This window comes from Anolis sagrei, chromosome 7 (genome assembly GCF_037176765.1).
Source record: "Anolis sagrei isolate rAnoSag1 chromosome 7, rAnoSag1.mat, whole genome shotgun sequence".
Classification (NCBI taxonomy): domain Eukaryota; kingdom Metazoa; phylum Chordata; class Lepidosauria; order Squamata; family Dactyloidae; genus Anolis; species Anolis sagrei.
Genome location: NC_090027.1, coordinates 10,710,497 through 10,725,902, shown reverse-complemented (window position 1 = coordinate 10,725,902; position 15,406 = coordinate 10,710,497). Strand labels below are relative to the sequence as shown.

Here is a 15,406-nt window from a genome sequence, read left to right as displayed (position 1 = left end):
CACTAACAAGATGTAGGACACAATCCCTTGCAGCCTGGAAAGTTCAATGTTTTGGACTGGAGTCACCAGAATTCCCAGTCCAGATGGACCACTGGCAGTATTTATTTTATTTATTTACTGTATTTGTATGCTGACTTTCTCAGCCTTTCGGCGACCAGTAACTATTGGCTGGGAGATTCTTAAGGAGTCCCAAATTATCGCTCCTTGAATCCTAAAAGATACACCAGATGGAGGATTCTAGGAACTGTAGTCTAAAAGTTACTTTCCCAAAGTTTCCCTTCTCCACCTTGAATCTATGTTTATTGGGAACTAAATCAGGACTTACAACAGATTCCCACGCTGGAAAGGCTCTTCTCCAAAGATTGCATTGTAAAGAAGCTAATATGGCAGTGATACAACATGTTTGTGGTCCTTCCAATGACACAGAAGTCCCTCAAACCCAAGGCCAGCTCTAGAGACCACATTTTTGAGAAGCTCCTCTTGATAGAAGCTCAAAATCTCATAAGTTTCCCAATGTCCCTCAACACAACTTTAGTTAGCTCAAAGTCCGAGAAGTTGTGTCCCACTCTTTTACTCCAACTTCTGTTATGTGACCAAGGTCCTCATCACACTAGATTAAAAATCCACTTAAAATATTGCCTCCTGCAGAGTTCTGGGGTTTGTTGTTTGGGGAGGGACACACAAAAACAGCTTACTCTCCACCTCTTGGAAAGAAGTCTGCCTGCGGATGTTGAAGGACGATGCGGTTGGCCTCCATCACAAACAGAATATTGAGTTGTTTGCCCTCGTCAGCCAAACAAGTCCATAAATGTCAATGGCAGCCACATTCGTCGATGATCATGTCCTCGTGGTGACGGACCTTCACCCCACCTTTCTCATAGTAAAGCATGGATAGTGGGCTTAGTTTGACTGGAACACAGGCTGGGCAAGGCACGCGGTTGGGATGGTACAACTTCAGCAAGCTCTGTGAAGAGAAAAAGAAGAAAGTGTAAAGACCTCACAACCTCTGAGGATGCTTGCCATAGATGCAGGTGAAACATCAGGAGAGAATGCGTCTAGAACATGGCCATATAGCCTGAAAAAACCTACAACAACCCAGTGATTCCAGCCATGAAAGCCTTCGACAATACATTGAAGTGTAAAGCTTTATGTTACTGCGTTGCTGTGTGTTTTCTGGGTTGTTTGTCCATGTTCCAGAAGCACTCTGATGTTTCGCCTGCATCTATGGTACGCATCCTCAGAGGTTGTGTGACCTCACAACCTCTGAGGATGGCTGCCATAGATGTGGGTGAAACTTCAGGAGAGAATGCTTCTGGAACATGGCCATACAGCCCGGAAAGCAAACAAACAAAAAACAAACCAGTGATTCTGCCCATGAAAGCCTTCAACAATATTAGGTAAGGTTAAATGAATAATAATGACAATATTATTATTATTATTATTATTATTATTATTATTATTATTCTGATTCTGACAAGCCATTGGAACCAATGCCATCAAAGCCAGAATTGAAAAGTCGACAACGGATCCCAAATGTAGACTCTGCAAAGAAGCAGATGAAACCATAGATCACATCCTCAGCTGCTGCAAGAAGATCGCGCAGACAGACTACAAGCAGAGGCATAACACTGTTGCTCAGAGGATTCATTTGAACTTGTGTCACAAGTACCATCTGCCTGCGATGAAGAAGTGGTGGAATCACAAGCTGGAAAAAGTTACAGAGAATGAACATGTCAAACTCCTCTGGGACTTCCAGATTCAGACTGACAGTGTTTTGGAGCACAATTCTCCTGACCTCACGATTGTGTGGATTGTCAATGTTGCAATCCCAGGTGACCGCAGGATTGAAGAGAAACAACTGGAAAAAACTGACATAATATGAGGATTTAAAGATCGAACTGCAAAGACTCCGGCACAGGCCAGTCAAGCTGGTCCCAGTGGGTGAAGTGCCTAAAGACCTTGGCCTGCACTTAAACACAATTGATGGAGACAAAATGACCATCTTACTGGGATCTGCACGCATTATTCTCCGATACATCACACAGTTCTAGACACTTGGGAAGTGTCCGACGTGTGATCCAATACAACAGCCAGCAGAGTGATCTTGTCTGCTGTAGACTCATCTTGTTGTGTTTCTAATAATGATAATGGTAATAGTAATGGTAATGGTAATGGTAATGGTGATGAGAAGAAGAAGAAGAAGAAGAAGAAGAAGAAGAAGAAGAAGAAGAAGAAGAAGAGGAAGAAGAGGAAGAAGAGAAGGCTGAGAGGAGACATGATAGCCATGGATACATATGTGAGCAAGCATATGTGAGCAAGCACGGAACAATGGCTTCAAACTACAAGAAAGGAGATTCCATCTGAACATGAGGAAGAACTTCCTGACTGTGAGAGCTGTTCAGCAGTGGAACCCTCTGCCTCAGAGTGTGGTGGAGGCTCCTTCTTTGAAAGCTTTTAAACAGAGGCTGGATGGCCATCTGTCGGGGGTGATTTGAATGCAATTTTCCTGCTTCTTGGCAGAAAGGAGTTGGACTGGATATCCCATGATGTCTCTTCCAACTCTATGATTCCAATAATAACAACAACAACAACAACAACAATAATAATAAAGTATTATATTATTATTGTCTGCTACAACTCCAAGGTACACTATATCAGGTGTGGCAGACAATAATAATATAATACTTTGTTGTTGTTGTTGTTGTTGTTATTATTATTAAGTATTGTATTATTGTTGTTTGCCACACCTCCAAGGTACACTATGTCAGGTGTGGCAGACAATAATAATATAATACTTTGTTGTTGTTGTTGTTGTTATTATTATTATTAAGTATTGTATTATTGTTGTTTGCCACACCTCCAAGGTACACTATGTCAGGTGTGGCAGACAATAATAATATAATACTTTGTTGTTGTTGTTATTATTATTATTATTATTATTATTATTATTAAGTATTGTATTATTGTTGTTTGCCACACCTCCAAGGTACACTATGTCAGGTGTGGCAGACAATAATAATATAATACTTTGTTGTTGTTGTTATTATTATTATTATTATTAAGTATTGTATTATTGTTGTTTGCCACACCTCCAAGGTACACTATGTCAGGTGTGGCAGACAATAATAATATAATACTTTGTTGTTGTTGTTATTATTATTATTATTATTATTATTATTATTATTAAGTATTGTATTATTGTTGTTTGCCACACCTCCAAGGTACACTATGTCAGGTGTGGCAGACAATAATAATATAATACTTTGTTGTTGTTGTTATTATTATTATTATTATTAAGTATTGTATTATTGTTGTTTGCCACACCTCCAAGGTACACTATGTCAGGTGTGGCAGACAATAATAATATAATACTTTGTTGTTGTTGTTATTATTATTATTATTATTATTAAGTATTGTATTATTGTTGTTTGCCACACCTCCAAGGTACACTATGTCAGGTGTGGCAGACAATAATAATATAATACTTTGTTGTTGTTGTTGTTGTTGTTGTTATTATTATTATTATTATTAAATATTGTATTATTATTGTCTGCCACACCTCCAAGGTACACTATGTCAGGTGTGGCAGATAATAATAAAATAATGCTTTGTTGTTGTTGTTGTTGTTGTTAAGTATTGTATTATTATTGTCTGCCACACCTCCAAGGTACATTATGTCAGGTTTGGCAGACAATAATAATATAATACTTTGTTGTTGTTGTTGTTGTTATTAAGTATCGTATTATTATTGTCTGCCACACTTCCAAGGTACACTATGTCAGTATTTGCATCCTGACATAGTGTACCTTGGAGGTGTGGCAGGCAATTTCCAGAATCCCATAGTCACATCATTCCCTATTTACTCCCATCCCACCATCAGCCATGGAGACTAAAGAAGAGGGAGTGCTGCTCCAAAGTGTTTCTGCCAACTGAAGCAAGTCAAGGCACATAATGTTAAACTCAACCAGGTTGTTTTGGTATATGAGCAAGAAAGTCCTTCAACGCCTTTGCTTATCTTTGGCAGTAAAGAAACCAAGATAGTAGAGTCAACAATCCATGATTTATTGCCCTTTCATAACACTTACAATCTGGTGCTGGAAGTGGCCACCTCACTTTGACCATGAAGAATATTGACAAATGATAATTATATGCACCAAAGCCCAGTTTTGAAAGTTCCTCCCTTTCCTGTATTTAGGGTGACGATGTTAGAGCAGATCTGATAGAGACAACGGCATTCCAATTATCATGGTTCCATCCAGAGGCGGCCCTAGGTAATTTTCAACGGTAAGCAAACAGTATTTTGCCCCCCCCCCCCCCCAACCAATCACTGATATATATTTTCTGTTCGTCGTGGGAGTTCTGTGTGCCATATTTGGTTCAATTCCATCATTGGTGGAGTTCAGAATGCTCTCTGATTGTAGGTGAACTATATATCCCAGTAACTACAACTCGCATATGTCAAGGTATATTTTCCCCCAAGAGCGCCTCAAGAGCGCCCCTGGGCAAAATCAACTATACTGCGAATGCTTACTTTGCATAATGATTGAGCCGTCCCTGGTTCCATCCTTTGCAAACTTAAGGTTAAGAGTTTGCAAAGGTCCTTAGTATTCCCTGTTACACAGTTCAAGTGCTATCGTTCAAGAAAGTGAACTAGAGCTCTCTAACAAAGAATTTTAATTTTCTCATCAAAGTAAATATCCTAGGATTCCATAGGATATTGTCAAGTGGCATCAAACTGGGGTAACCATGTTAATTTAACCTCCTTATGACTGATGTCCTTTTTGCTTTTGCTTATGTATGTGTTATAATTCAATTTTTTTGTAAGCTGCCTTGAGTCCTTTTGGAGAGGGGTGGGATATAAATAAAGATTATTATTATTATTATTATTATTATTATTATTATTATTACCTTATTTATATTTATATTTATTTATATTCTGCCCTATCTCCCCACTGGGACTCAGGGCGGATCAATGTACACATGCACGGCAAACATTGGACAGGACAGAGACAGACAGAACAGAAAAGAGGTATGTTGTGTCGACGTCCTAGTTTTTGGCACCTTGGAGGTTGTGCTTGGATCCAGCGACGGGGGTGCTGTCGTTCCATCCTCTATGATAAAGAGCCATCAGGATTTCCTCCTTCCTTTTGGTCACCCGGGCATTTTTCTTTTATGGTGTTGTAAAATATCTCCCCCACTTTTTTTAGCGGTACCTAATTTTGCTACTTACAGCTAAGCTATTTTCGAACTGTTTAGGTCAGTGTTTCTCAACCTGGGGGTCGGGACCCCTGAGGGGGTCGCGAAGGGGTGTCAGAGGGGTCGCCAAAGACCACCAGAAAACACAGTATTTTCTGATGGTCATGGGGATTCCATGTGGGAAGTTTGAGCCAATTCTATCGTTGGTGGAGTTCAGAATGTTCTTTGATTGTAATGAACTATAAATCCTAGCAACTACAACTCCCAAAAGTCAAGGTCTATTTTCCCCAGGCTCCACCAGTGTTCACATTGGCACACATTGAATATTTGTGCCAAGTTTGGTCCAGATCCACCATTGCGTGAATTCACAGTGCTCTCTGGATATAGGTGAACTACAACTTCCAAACTCAAGGTCAATACCCACCAAACCTTTCCAGTGTTTTCCGTTGGCCATGGGAGTTCTGTGTTGCAAATTAGGTTCAAATCCATTACTGGTGGAGTTCAGAATGCTCTTTGATTATAGGTGAACTATAAATTCCAGCAACGACAACTCCCAAATTAGAAAATCAATCCTCCCCAAACCCCACTAGCATTTACATGTAGGTGCATTGGGTATTTGTGCCCAGTTTGGTCCAGTGAATGAAAATACATCTTGCATATCTGATATTTACATTATGATTTATAACAGTAGTAAAATGACTGTTATGAAGTAGCAACAAAAACAATGTTATGGTTGGGGGTCACCACAACATGAGGGACTGTATTCAGGGGTCACGGCATTAGGAAGGTTGAGAACCACTGGTTTAGGTAAACAGTGAGCTGGGCCGACAGTCGGGTGCTCACGTCAACTCCAGGGCTTTGAACTGGCAACTTTTTGGTTGGGAGATTTTATCATTGCTGGTGATTTACCAGCTGTGCTAAAGCCCAGCCCTAATAATAGAGATATTCTAATCATGCATAGTGAGACCTGTGGACAGCAAACTGAAGAGATACAAAGCTCACCTGGTCCACGTCTTTCCCATCAAAAGGAAATATGTAATATTTCTATTGAAATAACAGTATTTATTTCTAATCAGATTTTGAACTAAAAGATGGAAGACTCCCTTGACTTTTCGGTCAGTTGACAATAGGCTTTTGCAAAATAAGAGATGTGGATGTGCTTCTAAAACAGTGCATGCAGATTTCATGCAAATACTTTTCTGATTGCATCTGTGTGGCTATGCGTAAATGACAATTTCACCTATGCTTTTTCAGACCTCTGTCTCTCTTAATTAGATATCCCCAAAAGGATGTAGCTCCCACGTATAATAATAATAATAATAATAATAATAATAATAATAATAATATAGTGTTATTATAATATTATAATTATAATATATTATAATAATATATTATAATAATAATATATTGAGCAAAGACTCTGGCACAAACCAGTCAAGGTGGTCCCAGTGGTGATCAGCACATTGGGTGCAGTGCCTCAAGACCTTGGCCTGCACTTAAACACAATCGGCACTGACAAGATTTCCATCTGCCAGCTGCAGAAGGCTGCCTTACTGGGATCTGCATGCATTATTCGTCGATACATCACACAGTCCTGGACACTTGGGAAGTGTCCGACGTGTGATCCAAAACAACAATCAGCAGAGTGATCTTGTCTGCTGTGTACTCATCTTGTTGTGTTACAAATAATAATAATAACAACAACAACAACCTTTATATCCCGCCACCATCTCTCAAGATGACAGCTTACAAAAGCACGTCGTAGTGCAAGTGAATACACAAAATACAGTAAAATACATGTAACAATGTCAATTTACATAAAACAATATAGAATCATAGAGTTGGAAGAGACCTTGTGGGCCATCCAGTCCAACCCCCTGCCAAGAAGCAGGAAAATGGCATTCAAAGCACCCCTGACAGATGACCATCCAGCCCTTGTTTAAAAGCCTCTCTTTAGGAACCTCCACCACACTCCGGGGTATAAACAATATAAATATAAACAATATAAACACTAAAAATTTGCATGAAACTAGATGGTAAAGGTAAAGGTTTTCCTCAGACATTAAGTCCAGTCGTGTCCGACTCTGGGGGTTGGTGCTCACCTCCATTTCTAAGCCGAAGAGCCAGCATTGTCCATAGACATCTCCAAGGTCATGTGGCCAGCATGACTGCAAGGAGTGCCCTTACCTTCCCCCCGGAGCGGCACCTATTGATCTACTCACATTTGCATGTTTTCGAACTGCTAGGTGGGCAGAAGCTGGGGCTGACGGAAGCTCACGCCGCTCCCCGGATTTGAACCTATGACCTTTCAGTCAACACATTCAGCAGCTCAATGGTTTAACCACTCTGGACCGTGCTCTTACCTACAAGAAGCAGTGCCTGAATATCAAGCAAAAAGTGGGTGCTAGAAACCATATCATACGAAAGCTGACTGGCACAACCTGGGGATCACAACCAGATACAGTGAAGACATCTGCCCTTGCGCTGTGCTACTCTGCTGCTAAGTATGCATGCCCAGTGTGGAACACATCTCACCACACTAAAATAGCGGATGTGGCTCTTAATGAGACATGCCGCATTATCACGGGTTGTCTACGCCCTACACCACTGGAGAAATTACACTGTTTAGCCGGTATTGCACCACCTGACATCCACCGGGAAGTAGCAGCCAATACGCCTGGGTAACAACGCAAAAATTTGTTTCTAAAATCGATTTGTATTTGGGGGGTTTTTTTGTTTCGATATTTAAAATAATTACAAAATTTTCCTTTTAAAAAGTTCGATATTTACGAAATTTCGTAAATGGTAAAAAAAATAACGAATCGATTTCCGAAACAATAACGAATCGATTCGTTAATGGCGGACGCGACCGCGAAATACGCTAAAAAACCTCCAAAAACTTCTGAAGCTTCCCTCTCCCTCTGTTCTTGACTGTTGGTGTGATATTATAATTTTTTTTCACTAATTAAACCATAAAACTGGCCCAGACATGCGGAAATAATAACGAAACGACCTCTGAACAATAACGAAACGAATACAATAACGAAATACGAAGCATTTACAAAACGTGTTTAAAAATTCGTTTTTTTTAATGATTGCTCCAGAATGGTTCGTTATCGTTTTGTAATTGGAAAAATTAACGAATTATTAACGAATTACGAATTAACAAAACGAAACCGCCCAGGCCTAGCAGCCAATAGTGAAAGGACCAAGGCAGAGACATCTCCAGCTCATCCCCTGTTTGGGTAACAGCCAGCATGTCAACGACTTAAATCTAGACATAGTTTTCTAAGATCTACAGAGACACTCGCTGGAACACCCCAGCAAGCGAGAGTCCAAAATGGCAGGCTCAAACCCAGAACCTCAACCAATGGCTGATACCAAATGAGAGACTCCCCCCTGGGCACACAGAATACTGGGCAACTTGGAAGGCACTGAACAGACTGCACCACAAGATGCAGAGCCAACCTTCAGAAATGGGGCTACAAAGTGGAATCCTCGACATGCGAGTGTGGAGAGGAGCAAACCACTGACCACCTGCTGCAATGCAACCTGAGCCCTGCCACATGCACAAGAGAGGACCTTCTTGTGGCAACACCAGAGGCACTCCAAGTAGCCAGATACTTGTCAAAGGACATTTAATCAACTACCAAACTCACAAATTTTGTATTTGTCTGTTTGTTTGCTTTGTTCTGTTAGAAATGTAATATAATTGACTGGTTGCCCACTGTGCTACCGGGGGGGGGGGGGCTATATAAAACTATATATATAAATGTATATAAACGTACCTGCATATATGCATGATTTGTTGGCTTAAAAGTCTCATCTACGGGCGTCGGGCATTCCCCTTCACACCGGTATGCATTGTACTTCTTGGGGTGCAGGATCCATTTTCCAAAGCCAGTCTTCTCAAAGTCCACCATCATATCAACCCTTTTGCAGAGCGGCCGACTTTCCTCCCCAGAACTGGACACCTGGGTGTTGCTCTCCTTAATCCTTTGCCAATGGTTCCTGTTCCGCCGGTGACGGCGACCTCCAGCTTCCTTGGAAGAGTTGTCCGACATGACGTGCTTGGACATTTCCACCGTCCTGATGAGGCTCGGGGCCTGGGAAGGCTCCGCCAGCTCCTTATCTTTGGAGAAGACAACAAGGAGGACTCTGTCCATCACATTGTGAGTCAATATCTGCTGTGGCGTTCTAGAGTCATTCCGGCCACAGATGTTGTCACTGTCTCCACTTCCACCATTGCACTCAGTGAGGTTCCCCTCCATCCGTTCCTGCTCCAGAACTTCTAGAGTGTCCTTCCCTGATGGCATTCCTTGATGGAGCCAGAAGCGGAGCAAGTTGGTGACGTTGAAGACTTTCCAGGAGGAATGGCTGGTGGAGGGACTGCTGGTGAAAGAACCAAGGAAGAGTTTGTCCTTACAGGTCCAGTTCCTGTGACACAAGTGGTCGTGGCTGTGGTAAATGCTGACAGTGACATCGTTGGCCTGGGAGAAGGACAGCAAGTGGACCCGGAGCTCAGCCAGCCTCACATCAGAGCTGCTGGAAATGGAGGTCATGTCAAAAAAGAAGACCCAGTGGTTCCCAAGCTGAAAGGAATCTGGGGGGAAAGCAGAATAAGGGAATAAATGGCAATAGAGAAGAGGAAGCAATCACTCAGTGAACAAAGATACACAATGCACAGGGATGGAAAAAAATAAGGAAGAAAAGGAAAGAAAGAAGAAAGTAGAAAGAAAGGATGAAAAGACAGACAGAAAGGGAGAAACAAAGAAAGAGCCACGGACACAATGCTAAAAGCTGTTCTGCTTTGGTTAGACCTCTTTGCCTGAGCACCATAGTTCAAAAGAGATATTGACAAGCTGGAAGGTGTCCAGAGGAGAGCAACTAAAATGATCAAAGGTCTGGAGACCATAAATCCCTATGAGGAGCGTGCTAAAGAATTGGATATGTTTAGCCTGCAGAAGAGAAGGTTGAGAGAAGACATGAGTGAGTAGAGGTTTTCCATCTGAACATTAGGAAGAACTTCCTGACTGTGAGAGCTGTTCAGCAGTGGAACTCTCTGCCCCGGTGTGTGGTAGAGGCTCCTTCTTTGGAAGCTTTTAAACAGAGGCTGGATGGCCATCTGTCAGGAGTGCTTTGAATGCAATTTTCCTGCTTCTTGGCAGGGGGTTGGACTGGATGGCCCATGAGGTCTCTTCCAGCTCTATGATTCTATGATTCTCCTGACATTAAGTCCAGTCATGTCCAAATCGTTAAGATCGTCTGGAGAGGCCCTGCTCTCGGTCCCACCGGCCTCGCAAGCGCGTCTGGTGGGGACGAGGGACAGGGTCTTCTCGGTGGTGGCCCCTCGACTTTGGAACTCTCTCCCACTGGAGATCAGAACCGCCCCTTCTATCCTGACATTCAGGAAACAGGTGAAGACTTGGTTATGGAGACAGGCATTCGACGAGTGAGCCAACACCCTGATATATGGATGGAGGATGATGAGCAACGATTTTTGTGTGACGACTGACCATTATAGCTATTGATTGTAATTGCTTTTTTAATGTTTTACTGTAATATGAATTATGTTGTTTTACTGACTGTATGTGATTTTATGGTTGGAAACCGGTCTGAGTCCATCAAGAGAGGTGAGAAGGTCGGTATACAAAACTTTTAAAGAAATAAATAATAAATAAATAAATCTGGGAGTTGGTGCTCATCTCCATTTCTAAGCCAAAGAGCCGGCGTTGTCTGTAGACACCTCCAAGGTCATGTGGCCAGCATGATTGCATGGAGTGCCATTACCTTCCTGCAGAAGTGGTAGCTATTGATCTACTCACATTTGCATGTTTTTGAACTGCTAGGTTGGCAGAAGCTGGGGCTAACAGCAGACATGAGAGCTATGTATAAATATGTGAAAGGATGCCATTGTGGACTCAAACAATAATGCATCTGGGCCAAACTTGGCACGAATACTCAATCTGCCCAAATATAAACACTGGTGGAGTTTGGGGGAAATAGACTGTGACATTTGGGAGTTGTAGTCCCTGGGATTTATAGTTCATCTACAATCAAAGAGCAGTCTCAACACTACCAATGATAGAACTGGGCCAGATTTCCCACATAGAACTCCCTTGACTAACAGAAAATACTTTGTTTTCTGATGGTCTTTGATGACCCCGCAGGGGTCCCCGACCCCCAGGTTGAGAAACACTTCTCTAAACCATTAAGGTCATTTTAAATAATAATAATAATAATAATAATAATAATAATAATATAAAAATAATAAATAAAATTATTATTATCATCATCATCATCATTATTAAGGTCATTTTTAATTGTGATCCTGTCCCCTTGACCTAATAGACACTGTATTCCTATTACCTAGGCTTGTATTTTTAAGAGCCCCTTTTGGGGTAGCTACAGGTTTCCTTGCTCTGTGATGCGGCCTATTTCCCTTCCCTGGGTCCCTTCTTTTGTGGATTATAGCTTCAGACAAACATCTGCCCAGGAGCCCCCGTCCCTTCCCTTCCTCCCTTGCCGCCGCTCTCTGCTCCAGGGAGATGCAATCCACATCTTCCTAGAAAGAGACCTGGGTTTCTTCACTTGGGGACCACGGGGAATTGGGGGAAAGCAAAGGGGGGGGGGGAAGACAAGCTAGGAAAGTACTAAAGGTCAAGGAGGGCACCCCCCCCCCAAAAAAAGGCTCAATGCAGAGGTGGCACCTGCCTCTCTTTCATAACTGAATGTCATGCAGCTGCTAAAAAAACCCAATGGGATTTTGGCCTGCATCAATAGGAATCTAGTGTCTAGATCCAGGAAAGTCATGCTCCCCATGCTCTATTCTGCCTTGGTCAGAACACACCTGGGATCTCGGTGTGTCCAGTTCTGGACATTGCAATTGAAGGGAGATGTTGACAAACTGGAATGTGTCCAGAGGAGGCAGACTAAAATTATCAAGGGAGAACAAGCCCTATGAGGAGTGGCTTAAAGAGCTGGGCATGTTTAGCCTGAAGAAGAGAAGGCTGAGAGGAGACATGGTGAGGACCATGGATAAATATATGAGGGGAAGACATAGGGAGGAGGGAGGAGGGAGCTTGTTTTCCGGTACCCTGGGGACTAGGACGCGGAACAATGGCTTCAAACTACAGGAAAGGAAGGAGATTCCACCTGAACTTGAGAAAGAACTTGTGAGAGCTGTTCAGCAGTGGAACTCTCTGCCCCAATATGTAGTGCAGGCTCCTTCTTTGGAGGCTTTTAAACAGAGGCTGGATGGCCATCTGTCAGGGGTGCTTTGATTGTGCTATTCCTGCTTGGCAGGGGTTTGGACTAGATGGCCCATGTGGTCTCTTCCAACTCTATGATTCTATGATTAAGTCAAGGCACGGCAGATGGTGGTGATGGTGGTGGGAAATAAATAACATCATTATTATTATCATCATCATCATCATACTGACACAAAAGCACAGTATGACACAGTATGCTGTATTTCATCATTTGCTGTGTCATACTGTGTTTTTGTGTCAGTATAATTATGATAATAATAATAATAGTAATGTTATTTATATTATTATTATTATTATTACTACTACTACTACTACTACTACTAGCCATCGCTGCCATGCATTGCTGTGGCCCAGTCTATGTATATGTGTTTTGTGCGGGTATATAAGTGTGTGCATATATTTGTGTATATGTGTATAATTGGTTTTGCATATGTGTTGTAATGTAATTTTTATTTTTTGGCTTTTTAAGTCTCTTCTGTTGTGTTTTTCAGTGTTTTATGAGTGATGGTCACTAGCCTAGCAAACCTTTTGTATCATTACCCCAATACCCCTATGCATATGGGATATATTGATTATGGTGATCAGATCATGATATGAATAAACTTAACAGTTTAAATAACGCACCAGTAAGGCCTTTTCGTGAACCACCATGAAAATTTCGGGGGGGGGGGGGGGGCTGAAGCATAGAATCATAGAATCAAAGAGTTGGAAGAGACCTCATGGGCCATCATCCAGTCCAACCCCATTCCGCCAAGAAGCAGGAATATTGCATTCAAAGCACCCCTGAGAGATGGCCATCCAGCCTCTGTTTCAAAGCTTCCAAAGAAGGAGCCTCCACCACACTCCGGGGCAGAGAGTTCCACTGCTGAACGGCTCTCACAGTCAGGAAGTTCTTCCTCATGTTCAGATGGAATCTCCTCTCTTGTAGTTTGAAGCCATTGTTCCGCATCCTAGTCTCCAAGGAAGCAGAAAACAAGCTTGCTCCCTCCTCCCTGTGGCTTCCTCTCTCATATTTACACATGGCTATCATATCTCCTCTCAGCCTTCTCCTCTTCAGGCTAAACTTGCCCAGCTCCTTAAGCCGCTCCTCATAGGGCTTGTTCTCCAGACCCTTGATCATTTTAGTCGCCCTCCTCTGGACACATTCCAGCTTGTCAATATCTCTCTTGAATTGTGGTGCCCAGAATTGGACACAATATTCCAGGTGTCTCTCTACATGGGGTCGAGGGAGAGAGAGGGGGAGAAAAGAGGAGTCTTACCTTTGGCTGCCAGGCTGAGGACGGCGTGGGACTCCTTCCAGGCGGAGGCTTCGGCGGCGGGCAAGGCCCAGGGCTGACCCCCCGACAGGGACCGGTAGAGCTGCATCATGTAGCCCGGGGCGCGGAGGGTGGCGGCGGGGACCAGGAGCGGCACCAGGGAGCCCCAGAGGAGCAGACACCGGCCAGCAGCAAGGAGCATCCTTCTCCTTCTTCCTCTCCCCAAACTGTCTCTGCCTCTCCTCTTCTCTGCGCCTTCACGCCTTCCTCTTTCACCCTCTTCTCAACTGTCTTCCTTTCCCTTCTATTTAGCCCTCTCCGTCCTCTGCTCTTCCCTTTTTCTCCTTCCTTTAATCCTCTGTCCTTTCCCTCTGGTCCAAAACTTTTCTTCTCCTCTAAGAGCCTTCAAGTCCTCTCCGCATCTCTCTCCCTCCCTCCCTCTCTTTTCAGCTTCTCAATGTGCTTTTACTTCTTCCCTCCCTTCTTCTCTCCGTAGCCTATTCTTTGCCTCTTTGCTCTCTCTCTCTCTTCCTCTTCAAATCTTTTCTTTCTCTCCTTCCTTCCTTCCCCTCTTTCTTCTAAATATGAATGATTCGGTTCTTCCTCTGCGTCTTTTTGCGAGCTCTCAAAACTCTCTTTTAGTTTTCCTGTCGTGATCTCAATATTGTTTTTTTTCCTCCTTTCCTCTCTCCCTACCTCCCTTCCTTCTTTCTTTCGTTCCTCCCTCCCTCCCTTCCTAATTTCCTTCTTTCTTTCTTTCCTTCTTTCCTCCCTTTCTTCCTTCCTTATTTCCTTCCTTCCTCCCTCCTTTCTTTCTTTCCTTCCTTCCTTTCTTCCTTCTCCCCTTCCTTCCTTCTCCCCTTCCTTCCTTTCTCCCTTCCTTCCTCCTTTCTTTCCTCCCTCCCTCCCTCCCTTCTTTCCTTCTTTCCTTCTTTCCTTCCTCCCTTCCTTATTTCCTTCCTTCCTCTCTACCTACCTTCCTTCTTTCCTCCTTTCTTTCTTTCTTTCTTTCTTTTTTCCCCTCCTTCCTTCCTTCCTTCCTTCCTTCCTTCCTTCCTTCCTTCCTTCCTTCCTTTTTTCCTCACTCCCTTCCTTCCTTCTTTCCTTCCCCCCTTTCTTATTTCCTTCCTTTTCCCCTTCCTTCCTTCTTCCTTTCCTCCCTCCCTTCCTTATTTCCTTCCTCCCTCCCTTCTTTCTTTTTTCCTTCTTTCCTTCCTCTCTTCCTTAATTCCTCCCTCCCTTCTTCCCTTATTTCCTTCCTCTCTCGCTTCCTCCCTCCCTTTCTTCCGTCCTTCCTCTCTACCTACCTTCCTTTTTTCCTTCCTTTCTCCCTCCTTTATTTCTTTCTTTCCTTCCTTCCTTCCTCTCACCCTTCTTTATTTCTTTCTTTCTTTCTTTCCTTCTTCTCTCTCTCTCCCTTCTTTCCTCAGAAGCAGTAGCAGCAGCAGCCTCCCAGCCTCCTCCTCTCAAAGGTCTCCTGCCTCTTCCCCCCTCCGAAGGCACCTTTATATACCTTCAGGCCCAGGAATCTGGCCAGCCTTTGATGTCAATGAGCTGTCACCCTTCCTCTTTGGACCACCCTGCTCCCTCTACTCATGCATTCTCCCCTTTCGCCTTCCCTCCAAAGCCAAGTGGCCAAAGGACAGCCAAGGCATGAAATGAAGGACCCTCCTCCCATTAGAG

At 43.1% G+C, this 15,406-nt stretch overlaps 1 protein-coding gene across 1 annotated transcript; it reads right to left on the bottom strand.

The window, feature by feature from the left end:
• Positions 1 to 701: 701 nt before the first annotated feature.
• LOC132782790 (nodal homolog 2-A-like) lies at positions 702 to 14,150 on the bottom strand. Its single transcript, XM_060787718.2, has 3 exons — positions 13,727 to 14,150; positions 8,985 to 9,799; positions 702 to 964 (listed from the first exon to the last, which is right to left on the bottom strand). The coding sequence occupies exons 1-3, from the start codon at positions 13,923 to 13,925 to the stop codon at positions 812 to 814; spliced, it is 1,167 nt and encodes a 388-aa protein (XP_060643701.2). The 5' UTR covers positions 13,926 to 14,150; the 3' UTR covers positions 702 to 811.
• Positions 14,151 to 15,406: the final 1,256 nt, after the last annotated feature.